Source organism: Hyla sarda, chromosome 6 (genome assembly GCF_029499605.1).
Source record: "Hyla sarda isolate aHylSar1 chromosome 6, aHylSar1.hap1, whole genome shotgun sequence".
Taxonomy (NCBI): Eukaryota; Metazoa; Chordata; class Amphibia; order Anura; family Hylidae; genus Hyla; species Hyla sarda.
In genome coordinates this window covers 15187192-15201446 of record NC_079194.1, presented here as the reverse complement: position 1 = coordinate 15201446, position 14255 = coordinate 15187192, and the positions used below count along the sequence as shown (strand labels likewise).

The following is a 14255-nucleotide window of genomic DNA, read 5'->3' as shown; positions in this document are numbered from 1 at the left end:
ATGCGAATTTTCGCACGCCAGTCTCACACAGTAGTATTACAGCCTTCTTTACACCACACAAGCTGGAAGCAGAGAGGGGTGATCACTGTGGTGTGTACTGTGAAGGAAAAAAAAAAAAAAAAAAACGAATATTCGTAATTACGAATATATAGCGCTATATTCGCGAAATTCGCGAATTCGCGAATATGCGATATTCGCGAATAATATTCGAATTGCGAATATTCGCGAGCAACACTACTTCTGATGTGTGATTGTGCCCTCCTTGTTCCTCTTCAGCACATCCACCATGATTTCTTACAGTATCCCCACCACGCCTGCCACCACCAGTCCTACTAGTGCTACTGTACTATACTTGGCCACTGCATTCCCATTCACCACCTCAACAAAACATTCCTCCTCCTGGCTAGTGCTTTTCTTTTGCGTAGCAGTAGGGGGAAGCAAAGACAGAGATCAGGAATCAGAATGTCTAGGATGGACATTTCTACCATGCCATGTGACTGTAGATTAGAAGGAATCCATTGACAGCTGACACACTGTCATATCCTCAGACTCTTCTTTCTTCTCCTCAGAAGACCTATGACTCACAACTCAACTCTGGCAGGCAGTGAGAACTAAGATGGCTAACGCAGCTGCTACTACTACCACCAAGCACCTGGCTGCTGTTGTGTCTACCTGTACTGGTGCCGACCCCATCAAACATTTTTTTTTTAAGGATTTGGAGATCATTTAATGTTTTTGGGGTAATTTTTCACTCAACTATTAGTCTACTTTCATTCTCAATACTTTTAAATGTGTGGAAAAGTAGACAAAGACTGGCACTGGCATCTATGATCAGAATAAGTCTCTAACAGGCTCTTGCTCTCCGTCAACCACTAAGCACTGCAGCAAAGCAATTGACCGACTGTGACCAAACGAGGTGCTAGATCCTCCGGAGCACTTTTAAATGTGTAGTTATGTTAAACCCAGGTAAAAATACTATATGTTAGATTAAACCCAGAACATAAATGTAACTGAGCCTTAGATGGCTATTCCGTGATCAATCTCCACCCTTTAACTGCGTAATTATATTAAAACCAGGTAGAAAATGTTTAATTAGCCAGAAAATAATGTAACTGAGCCTTAGTGTCATGACCGGGGCTGGACAGGGAGAGTTAGCTCTAAGCTGTCCCTAGAAACACTCTCCCTGCCTACTTGCGCATCCGCCCTTAACGGCAAATCGACAACCACGGTGCTGGTCCCTTCCTGTGTAAAAGTGCATTGAGCATAAAGGTAAACAACCAAATAACCAGATAAACCAGACAGGATAAAAATATACAAACAGGGCAGGACACAGCACACCAACATACAGCTCAGAAACCGGAATCAAGATAAGCGGCAGATATGAATAAATGAACAAGACTAAATATGGAACAAGTATACAGCAGAAACCAGGAGATGCAGGGGATGAACAGATGAACTGTATGTCAAACACCAAACAGATCAGGAAACATAGAATACTGTTCACACTGGACACATACAAAGAACAAACTAGACTCCCCACTGCAAACATGGAGGGACAACAATACTAACTCCAAATAGACTACTAGCCAGTAGGCACACTCCACCGTGTGATCAGGATACTGGCCTAGAAGGAAACAGAAATATAATACACGGAACACTAGATTGAGAAAGGGATGAGTCTGAACAGACTCCAGAGAAAACTTTAAAAGCCAAACTCCAAAACATGGAGGAATACAGTACAGGATACCAAACAGGAATATTACAAAACTAAACTCCAAACATGGAGGAATACGAGTACAAGTAGGACACACAGTGTGAGCACAGACTAAGATAACAAGGTTAAGCAGAACGGACATACATAATCCTGAAAACTGACAAATATACTAAAAATCAAGCAGACTAAAATCTATCATAAACAGGACTATAATAACCATGGTTAAATCTCAGATATAAACAGATAGACTAAAACAGTCATAGACAGAGAAAGAACTACTAACCACCCGGGGGTGTAGCAGAACCTGTGTTTAAATAACCCCACCCGAGTTCTCATTAGCTAATACCATAAACTATTACCTAGCCAGGGAGAATAGCACAGAAAAAAGACAATACATAAAAACAAAGTGTGAACAGGGCCTAAAACGAAATCAATATCTCTTTCAATACATATTTATGCTAAAATACAGGCCAGCCCACTGCTTTTTCTCAGTTTGCTACTCATTTGTAATGTAATAGCTTTTATGGGCTTATTCACTGCTGACTGGAAATTGTAGTGCACCAACTGTACACAGTACTCCAGGTGACAGCAGGTCACTGTCTGAAGTCAGTCCACTAAACAATGCTTTGAACTGCTTATAATGTAATAGCATTTATGGGTTCATTCACTGCTGGCTGGGATTTGTAGTGTACTAACTTGACACAGCACTGCAGGTGACAGGAGGTCATTGTCTTAGGTCACCCCCTGATTAATGTTTTGCTAACTTTACTTTTGAATTTTATAGCATTTGTAAAGGCTTTCTGGGATCATTTGTCCTTTCCATGTTCAAAATGGCAGTCACAATGCAGTGAATGGGGCTTTATTAGCCTCTTAAACCCACCTCTGTGCTTTGTCCTATTGGCCTGAGAACTGTATTAAACATAAATGTAAGCAATGATTGGATAATTTGGGGTCGTGTGATCTTGCTGATAGCTGCAAGGTATGCTTGGCTACCCTGACATGATCTCAATGTTCCCAGTACTATCTCCTTTCATTTAGGTTCCAAAACGCCAAAGGTGAATTCCTTATTGTATTATTACTGCCGAACCTGTCAATCTTTGAAAGTTTGATAAGCTGTTAAGCTTATCAAAAGCTGTTAACTCCTCTTCACTTTATTACCTTACCAAGTAACTTTTCAAACACTATCTCCGGCCATTTTACAACTTGTATATTGAACTTTTCACCAGTTTTTCCCTCTGTAGACGTTATCTCTAATTTTCAGTTGCCCCTAAACTAGTGCGTGTAGACTAGCTACTATGAGGTTCCCCATGCACTGCACACACACAGAAAAGGGAAATTTCCTCCCCTATATCTCTATAGCACATCCTCAAGCTGCAGCAGCATTGAGGACATTATAGAGCAGTACTCTGTATCAGGGTAAGCTATCAGTCATGCACTGATGCAAATATAATTCTAATTAAATATCATTCAAACTTCTGTAGTCTTTCTGCTTCTGTCTCTCTTCAGCCACTCTCTGCTCCTCTACATCTACCCCTCTCCACCCCACAAATGTCTGTGGTCATCTCAAACCTGATAAATAAGCTGGTCAATATGGAGATGATCATGAACAGTGTATGCAAAGTTTAAGTTTTTTTTTTATTGTAAAACGAAATATAAATTCACAAAATCTGGCATAGTTGGAATTGTCCTCACCTGGAGAATAGAGGTAGCATGTCAGTTTAACGTATGTGAACTTTGAAAAAATTATTGCCCCACAAAATTGTACTTATTTCTTTTATTTGTAGTCATTGCTTTTATTACCATTTTCAGTACATATAAGCTATTGGGGCAGGGAATGGGAACAAATATTACTCTACCACTGTAGTTTGGTTGTTGATTTTATATTGTTCCCTATGCCGTATAAATGACATTATGAGGGAATACTGGTGTCTCTTGAAAAAAAACCTTTGCACCACGCTCCACCCCTTTGACAAGCACAGTGCAAAGTGTCAAAAAGTTGCTAAATGTTTGTGCAAGATAGGCGTTTGTGCAAACAGTTTGCCACTTTTTGCCATATACGCCTGGCACAGGGATGATGAGTATCCCTATAATTTATATCATTTTAAAAATGTTACTAGTTTTGCACAGAAAATAACAAAAAATTAACCAAATTATTAAAATGTATTTTTACAATTTCCTTTTAGTTCTCCCAGGGGACTTGACCATGTGATTAGTTTGACTTTGTTTGCTGATAAAATAGACTTTAACGCTTCACTGCTTTATACCTACCAGTGTAAAGCTCATTTATTAAGGCTTTTCTGAGTAAATTTTGGAGGGTTTTTGTCTCGCATGTGCCGTGCGCCAGAATATGCGTAAGAAAATCCAAGAGAACCCTTACTTACTATTGACATTGCTCAGAAAACCCAAAAATGGTGTGGCTTCTGGATGAAAGAGGTGCGTCTGTGAAAAAGGGGGCATGTCCACAACATTTTCAGAGAAAAGAAAACCAAAAATGTACAAACATTTATACATTCTGTAGCAACTACTGTTCACGCTTACTATTCCCGGCTGTGGCCCGGTTCATACCACTTCTTCAACCTCCGCAGTAATCCTGACCTCTGAGGAAGGTCTAGTTTGGACTAAAATGTCAGTAACTATCTGTAATATTGGATTGCGGAAATTAAATCTATGAAACTTGGATTTTTGAGTGCCAAGTTCTTCTCCACTAAATTTACATTTTCTTAACAAATTTACACATAAAATGTGGTAGATATGAGCTCCGGAAAACCCATCAGATCAAAGCAGCTGTAAAAAATAGACAAAACATAGCGAATAGTGCAACATTAGCAAATAACATGGAAATATACAAATAACTGAGAAAAACCTGAGAAAGGAGGCACCTAACTAAGGGTGGGTTCCCATTACATTTTCCCCCATACGGGAGCGCATACGGCAGGGGGGAGCTAAAAACTTGTGCTCCCGTGCTGTATGCGCTCCCGTATGGGGAGCACATTTTATTTCAATGAGCCGACCAGAGTGAAACGTTCTGTCCGGTCGGCTCATTTTTGCGCCACCGGACCTAAAACTGTGGTCGACCACGGTTTTAGGTCTGGAGAAAAAGCGCATACGGCGCAAAAAATAGCCAACGGGACCAAACGTTTCACTCCGGTCGGCTCATTGAAATGAATTACATACGGGAGTGCATACGCAGGCAAACGGGAGTGCAAGTTTTTAGCTCCCCCCCTGCCGTATGTGCTCCCGTATGGAGGAAAATGTAATGGGAACCCACCCTGAAACACCTGATACAAAAAAGTGTACATATGTAGAAAGAAGTCCATGGTGTAAAACGGTTCACTGGTAAAGCTGTATATATCGGTGGTGCAAGGAAGTCCGTAGAATCAAATAATGCAATAAAAAAGAAGAAAAATAAAGTCTAGCAACTCACCGCAATGTGTGAATCAGCGCCTTGAAGCCGCCATGGATAGCTGGGATCGTGCGGGAAACTTAGAGACTACAAACCGGTAGGTTTTGTGCAATAGCACTTCTTCCGGCCTCATGAGGCTGGAAGAAGAGCTATTGCACGAAACCTACCGGTTTGTAGCCTCTGAGATTCCCGCACAATCCCGACTTTCCATGGCGCCTTCACACATTGCGGTGAGTTGCTGGACTTTATTTTTCTTCTTTTATTTTTTGCATAACGCGAAAAATACCTGTCGGAAAAAAAAAAAAAAAAACATAAAGAAAACTACACCCCACTCTTGGTAAATCCACAGTCTACTAGGCACTGTTTCTGACCGAGGGGTGTATTTTTTTATATCACCATGCCATATTGCAGTTAAAATGAGGCACTGTGTGGTAGTGCACCATATAGGTGTGAGGGGGGGGGGTATTTATTGTAAGGCTAATCCTATAAGCAGAAAAAAGTGGGGTTAGCCCCTCTGGCCACACAGTCAGACTTGTCTAGAGATGTTTGGTTATATCTATAGTGGTATATACTACTATTGTATACCTATGTGCGCAATGTCTTTATGACATTGCCAAATTATGTGGTAAGATGCTAAAATGCGGCAGTATATAATATTTGCCCCTATTGCAATAGAGCTATATCCTCTTTGTGGTGTGTATTTATATATTTCACATACACTTGTTAATAAAGTAGTAGAAAAAATAAAAATAATGAATGTGCCAAAAATAAATAAATTAAAGTGACAAGGCCCTCTTGTAATTTGTAACTTGTATGCTTGCTGTAAAAGGGGTAAGATAGACTCCAAGATGCGCCCGGCCATCAGCTCTAATTCCCTGTTGGTTACATCAAGCATACCCAGCAGAGGACCTGACCGCACGTCACTACAAACACAGATATTTTCTGTGACTTTGAAATAACTACCATACCCCAACGCAGACCATTTGCCTAGTGTCTGCAGGGCAACTGCTACAAAGAGACGCCGAATGGAGACCAGCAAACAAGCGGCGTTGGATACCACAAGTCTAAGGGTCACCTGCTCAAGGGCGCATGCGCATTGCGCATAGAAGAAGCGTTGAGCCGCACTGTAACATCGGAGCCTATACACAGAAGGAGCGAGACGCCGCCCCTGGGGGGAAGAAGCGTTGAGTACAGTATCACTTACGAGCGCAGCGCGGAGAAAGGTAAATGCTGCACCCTGCATTGTATGAACTATATAGAAACCTGAATAGCCAGAGAAACATTGGCTTTCACCACAGACATTCTGAAAAACTATTACCAGCTGCATACCTAAACGGGGTTTAAAGGGGTTCTCCACCATAAGGTGATTTTAGTACGTACCTGGCAGACAGTAATGGACATGCTTAAGAAGGATCTGCGCTTGTCTTGGGGCTAAATGGCTATGTTGTGAGCTTACCTTATCACTGTGGCTAGCTTTTTGTGACCTGTTATTTTTTGTTTGAGTTTTCTTCTTTTACCTACAAATCCCATTATTCCATTTTCCTCCCTCCCACACATCAGCCACCCCACCCATTGAAACATAAATGAGCTGCGTCCATTCAAAAGACCTGTGGTTTTACATCAGGGTGCCTACAGCTGTTGCATTAGTTGCAGATTGATCTCTCTCCCACCAAGCGATCCCTCCACCCATTGAAGCAGACAGGCTCCCTGTCATCAGCTGACTAGCGAGTCAGGTCTCGGCCGGATTACAACCTGGGAAAAATCTGAGACAGCAGCCATTTTGTATGCTATTAAAAAAAATATTGGGGTGAAAATCACAGAAGAATTGTGAGAAAACCGTCACACACAGGTGCAGACACTATATTATGAACTACACTAACTACAGCCCCTGTAGCATGGTCAAATAAAAAAAAATCCTGGATTACCCCTTTAATTAAAAGAGGGCCTTGTTACTTTTATTTCTTTATTTTTGGCACATTTATTATTTAATTTTTTTCTTACTTTCAATATATCTGTCCTTTCTCTTTTATGCAATACATATGCTTTTAAACTGCAAAAAAAATGTAATAAGTAATAAATAAACATACTTTATTAACACAATTGTATGTGAAATATGTAAATACGCACCATAAAGAGGATATAGCTGTATTGCAATAGGGGCAACTATTATATACTGCCGCATTTTATTATTTTACCACATAATTTGGCAATGCCATAAAGATATTGCGCACATACGCATGTAATAGTACTATATACCACTATAGCTATAACCAAACATCTCTAGACAAGTCTGACTGTGTAGTCTAGAGGGGCTAACCCCACTTTTTTCTGTTTATACATAAATATCGGTATTTTAAGGTGGTGCTAGGAGTTAGCACTCGGCGACAAGTGTAAGTGGGCCGCCATTATCTATTTTTAGTCTTTTTTCTAGTCCTCTAAACGATTGTCCTTTTGGTTATCAGAGATTATAACTATGAATACTAAATCTGTCTCACATTGTTTCTCTCATTTCCAGGTGCTCTGCTGATATTTATGGAGAGTACAAAATTCAGAAATGTCAAGGAACGACCTGTAAAGTTACTTCGTGTAATTTTGACCCGATCACTGGACTCTACGAAAAAGGTTGTGTTTTTGTACCGCAGCAGAAGCAGTTTGTGAAAGAGTCCTTAATGTACATGCAGGCTCTCCCCGATGTAAGTAAAGTCTCGTATTCTAGTGCAATATATAACATGAAAGAAAATAAAAAGTTGACCATTGCCCTGTACTCAATGCAGCATCTAAAATAAAACACAGGTAAAGTCCACGAGTTCCAAATAGTAGATATAGGACACAGCTATTGGGTATATGGTGTCCAACACTTTATATCTAGTGTTGAGTGCGAATATTTCAAATGCCAATTTTTACTGTGAATATCGGCACTTTGCGATTTTGTGAATATTTAGAATATGGTGATTTATATTCGTAATAACGAATATTCGTTTTTTTATGCAAATATTTATGCGAATACTTATGCGAATATCTGCACTTCCAGACTGGACACTGATCCCTCTCTTCTTTTAGGTGAAAGAGATAATTGCTACGCGCACTAAGCAAATTTCATTGCGAATTTTCACTTGGAAAAAAAAGAGAACGAACATGAATATGCAAATTTCATGAATATAGGGTGAATATTCGTCCATATATTCGCAAAATATCGCAAATTCGAATAAGGCCTCCGGCGGTCTGAAGAAGTGCGTTTTTGGGGGTACGAAATGGTTGTTATGTTAGAACCACTGGTGCTCTAGCTTCACTTGTGTTTGTCTCTCCCCGCTATACTCTACTACTTTTACAGCCGTTTCGTGCCCATAATGCACTTCTACAAACTGTAGAATTCTGAAGAAATGCGTTATGGACATAAAACGGCGGTAAGAACCACTGATTCCCTAGCTTCAATGTTTGTCTCTCCCAGCTATGCTCTACTACTTTTAAAGTATGTTTTCTACAATCATATGAAGAAATAAAGTGTCGGACACCATATATCGAGTCGCCGTGTCCCACATCTACTATTTGAAAGTCTCATATTCTGTCGAACACTTGTACAGCGACTTCTTATAGAAGAAATTAACCCTTCGATTACTGTTTTAGGTCACCCAGTTCTGTAATGAAAGTAACCACAACACCGAAGCTCCAAACATGCAAAACAGAATGTGCAATTCCCGAAGCATTTGGGACGTGATCATGACCTCCAATGATACCAAGAACACACCTCCGAATCCTGGACTCACTATCCCTGTCCCCACCTTCACACTTTTGCAGTTTTCAGAGCGAGTGGTGACTTTGGTACTGGATACCTCTGGAAGCATGGCTAATGTAAGTGACCTCTATAGCGCCTAGAGGTTCAATAATTATAGAATAATTATAATTTAGATTTGAAGAAAAAAAAAAGAGTCTGTCAACAGGTGGCCCAGGTTTAACCCCTTAAATAGACAGCCCACATATTTTATTGTTTTTTATTTTTTATCCATAGAGCCATTTGAGGGCTTGTTTTTTGTGGTGCAAATTGTACTTTGTGATGATACCTTTACTTCTATTATAAAATATTCGATGTAGTAAACATAAATATTTTTAGTGGGGGGGGGGGGAGGGGGAGAGAGTGGCAAAAAATGTTTGCTTCTTTTATAGATTTTCATTTTTGCGCAGTGCACTTTAAAGTAAAACTAACATGTTTTCTGTGGGTCAATAAGAATAAAACGCTACCCATATTTATGTACTACTTTTAAAAAAGTCAAGCTTTTTTTTACAAAATTACTTTGCCTAAATGTGTCCTCTTCTCACCTCAATCATTTTTTGTATTTTTACAAATACGGGGCTGTATAAGGATCATTTTTTGCGCCATGATCTATTGGTTTCTTTTGGTACCAATTTTGTATTGATGCAACTTTTTGATCACTTTTTAAACATTTTTTTTTCTGGCATATGACGTACCAAAAAATCAGCAATTCTGCGGCTTGGCATTTTTTTTTTATACATTTACACCATTCACCGTGCATGACCATGAACATTTTAATACTTTTGGACATTTCAGCATGCAGCAATACCAATAGTTTAGGTTTTTTTTTTCACCTTTTTTTTTTTTAAATGGGGGTGATTAAAATTTTTCTTGGGGGGTTATATATTTGGACTATTAAGGGTCTATTCACACATACAGTATTCTGTGCAGATTTGATGCACAGGATTTTCTGCTGCAGATTTCAATGTAAACTGAACACAGGTTGAAATCCTGCGCATCAAATCTGCGCAGAATACTGTACGTGTGAACAGACCCTAAAGAAAACTGTCATCCAGTTCACCCACACTAAACCCAATACACAGGAGTCCATACAGGGGTCACTTACTTTTTCTTGTACACTGGCCGCCGAGTTATGCCCCTGTAAATTTCTTTCTTCTGTCTATGAATTGCGCTTCAAGGTGGGGCCCCCACCGGCTGTCTGCCTCTGTCTCTTGCACTGAAGTTTCTAAGCCCACCCCCATTGTTTGCAAATTCATTATCTTCAACTCCACGTTTTAGTGACGTGGAGTCACATGTCCCCAAGCGCAGCAAACTGTCTGCAGAGCGCATGTACATGAAGATTTTACCCAGCTGCTGGATGCCGTGCTGTTCTTGCTGAAGCCTTGCTACTCCCGACTTCTGGGTGTAGCGAGGGACCAGCACATGCTCAGTGGCACTGCGCAGAGCGAGAACAGTACACAGAACTCTTGTGTCATCAGGACGTGAGAGCTGGGTAAAAGCTTCATGCGCTCTGCAGACAGAACGCTGCGCACAGGGGACATGTGACTCCACATCACTAGGACGAGGAGTTGAAGATAATGCATATACAAACAACGGGGGCGGGCTTAGAAACTTCAGTGCAGGAGGCAGAGGCAGACAGCCAGAGGAGGCCCCGCCTTGAAGCACGATTCATAGACTGAAGAAAGGAACTTTACAGGGGCATAACTTGGCAGACAGTGGATGAAAAAAAGTAAGTGACCCCTGTATGGAATCCTGTTGACCCACACTATAACCCAGTGTATTGGGTTTAGTGTTAGTGAACTGGCTGACAGTTTTCCTTTAATAGCAATCATTAGATTACATTGTCCTAATCAGTATTATCAGCAATCTTCCCGTACACCTCACTGATTCAAAAGACTGTCCGCAGTGCCACTTCTCCATGGTGCACAGGAAAACACACAGCCGTACTGTGGCAACTAACAATAGTAAGGAAAAAGCCTCCATACGGAAGAGAATCCAGCACTCACGGGAAGAGTAGAAATAAAATGCCCCCTTTATTTGATCATAGTTAAAATTTGTCCATGTTGACTTCAAAAACAGAAACGTTTCGTTAAAGAGGCACTGTCATTGTTAGAAACTTTTCATACATTGCAGGGCTCATTATAATATGACATTTCACAATATTCACCTGTTAAAAAATAATTTAATTTTCACCTGAAATTCAAGCTCAAAATAGCCACCACTAGGGGTCGCCTGTCTTTGAGCCAGACAGACTAGTCTAGATTTTACAGCATACTGGATACCGGCCGTAAAGCATACCGGTATCCAGTATAGGAGATTTCTATTGTGTATGCAAAACTTCAGATAAAGGATGTGTGGACATGCTGGGAGCTGTAGTTTTAAAACAGCTGGAGGCAACACTGCTCTAACACAGTTATTTACAAACATTGCAGCTTCAGTTATTACTAAACTACAACTCCCAGCATGCTGAAATAGTCAAAGCTTTCTCGGGATATATAGGTCCGAGACACATAAAAATTATATGCACATGATCAGGATTGGGTCCTGAGTAACATACCACTTTTTTTTCTTTCTTTTTTTTTTTTTTGCGCTATGACAGGTACGCTTTAAGCCTTTATCAAGGTATATACAAAACTACCACCGATTCCGACTATATACACAACCTTGGAAACTAAATCCACCCACTTTATCACAGCCCACAGCTGTGTGCTTTAGATCCACCTACATACCTTAACCTCTTCATATGTTTTAACCCAAATAACATAAAATAAAACCTTTAAACGCAGGGATAAAAAAAGAGAGTGTGAAGAACTACAGAAAAAAAAGAGAACTTTTTACATTGTACAAACCTTACATCACTACATATACATGAATGGTTCATATATAATTTAGAAGTAAATGAAAGGGGTATTACATCCTTAGACATCTTATCCCCTATCCTTGTGACGTCACACAACTCCCCCTCCCATAGACAAGAATGGAGCGGGTGTGACGTCACGAGGGGGCGTGGTGTGACATCACGTCTCTGGCGCTGTGCCCGGCACGGAATGCCAGGTGCTGCATAGAGAGATCTTGGGGGTCCCAGCAGCGGGCTCCCCACGATTGGACATCTTATCCCCAATCCTTTGGATAGGGGGTAAGATGTCTAAGGCCACTATACTCCTTTAAATTTAGGGAATCAAAGAAAATGAAAATAGGTTGAATAAAAGGTTTACATTACCATTCAGATATTATGTATTTTTATTAGGTTTATCATCTGGACTTTTTTTTTTCTTTGCATATTTCTGCAGATCATAGGGGTTTCCTTTCTTTTTTTGTTGGGTATTATTCCTCTTTACCTTGTGAAACTGAAAACCTCCCTCGATCAGGTTCAAGATGTTTAACCCCTTGGGGACAAAGCCCATTTTGACCTTAAAGGGGTACTCCACCCCTAGACATCTTATCCCCTATCCAAGGATAAGGGATAAGATGTCTGATCGCGGGGGTCCCACCGCTGGGGAGCCCCGCGATCTCTCCTGCAGCCCCTAGGGGTACTCCGCCCCTAGATGTCTAGGGATGGAGTACCCCTTTAAGGACGAGGCCAATTTTCTTTTTTGAACTTTAATTTTTTCCTCCTCCCCTTCCAAAAATCATAACGCTTTTAGCTTTCCAATTACAAGGGCTGTTTTCTTTGCGTCAGCAGTTGTACTTTGTAATGACATCACTTATTTTATAACATAATCTGTGGTGAAACACAGTGAACTTTTTGGTAAAAATTACACCCTATCTTTATTCTGTAGATTTTATTCTGTAGGTTTTATTTTATTTTATTACTTTAAAAAAATTAGATGCACCAAAATTTGTATGTTTAAAATGTTATCTTCTGGCCCTATAACTTTTTTAATTTTCCGCATACGGTGCTATATGATGGCTAATTTTTTGTGCCTTGGTCTGCAGTTTTTATCAGTACCATTTTTGTTTTGATGGGACTTTTTGATTGCCTTTTATAATTTTTTTCATGGTACATGAAGTGAAAAAATGCACAATTTTGGACTTTTGTATTTTTTCACTTGTACACCATCAACCATGCGGTTTAAGTACCCTTATATTTTAATAGTTCATACATTTATGCATGTGACAGTACCTCATATGATTATTTTTATCTTTTTATTTTATTTAATGGGAAGGGGGGTGATTCACACTTTTATTACGAATGGGTTAATTCACTTTTATAATTTTTTGTTTTAACACTTTATTTTTATTTATTTTTTAGTCCCCATAGGGGGCTATAACATGCAATCTTTTGATTGAATATACTGAGCAATGCTATGCCATGACATAGCATTATTCAGTGCTATTGGTGCTCTGCTGCTCCAGCCTGCTGAGCAGGCATGGAGCAGCAGACCACAGATCGGACGGCAAAGAGGCAGGTGAGCATCCTCTTGCCGTCCAGTTAATTGGAGCTGCCAGGATATTTTACTTTAGTTTTTAGACACTGCTATCAACTTTGATTGCAGCATCTAAAGGGTTAATGCTGGGCATTGGCCCCCATCGGCGGTGCTCAGCATTAACTCTGAGTCTTGGCTGCTGATAGCAGTCGGGACCCACTGGGTTTGAGTGCACTTCAAACCCTGCTGACAAGATGAGAGTGTACAGGTACGCCCTCCATCCTTGAAGGGGTTATCCACCATAAAGTGATTTTAGTATGTACCTGCCAGACAGTAATGGACATGCTTAGGAAGGAGGATCTGCATGTCTTGGGGCTAAATGGCTATGTTGCGAGATTACCATAACACTGTGGCTATCTTTTTGTGAACTGGTATTTCCTTTTTTGAGTTCTTTTATTGCCTACAAATCCCATAATTCCATTTTCCTCCCTCCCACACATCAGCCCCCATCCATTGAAACATAAATGAGCTGCATCCATTCAAAAGACCTGTGGTTTTCAATCAGGGTGCCTGCAGCTGTTGCTTTAGTTGCAGATTGATCTCTCTCCCACCAAGCGATTGCTCCACCCATTGAAGCAGACAGGCTCCCTGTGAGTCAGGTCTCGGCCACATGGCAACCTGGGAAAAATCTGAGACAACAGTCCTTTTGTATGCTGTTAAAAATAAATATTGGGGGGAAAATCATAGAAGAATTGTGAGAAAACCATCACACAAAGGTACAGACACTATATTGTGAACTACACTAACTTTACAGCCCCTGTAGCATAGTCAAATAAAAAAAAAAAATCTGGAATACCCCTTTAGTATTGGGATGCGCTGGCATACCCATATGCCCTCCATCCCCAACAGGTTTAAGGGGTACTCTGGTGGAAAACATTATTTTTTAAATCAACTGGTACCAGAAAGTTAAACAGATTTGTATATTACTTCTATTTAAAAACC

At 40.3% G+C, this 14255-nt stretch overlaps 1 protein-coding gene across 1 annotated transcript in view; it reads left to right on the top strand.

Annotated features, from left to right (window-relative positions):
• Nucleotides 1-14255, top strand: part of LOC130275353 (calcium-activated chloride channel regulator 1-like) — a 108186-nt gene that overhangs the window by 43182 nt on the left and 50749 nt on the right. The window contains exons 5-6 of the mRNA XM_056523226.1: nt 7633-7810; nt 8742-8966. Coding sequence (XP_056379201.1) covers nt 7633-7810; nt 8742-8966 — 403 coding nt within the window. The remainder of the gene's footprint in view (nt 1-7632; nt 7811-8741; nt 8967-14255) is intronic.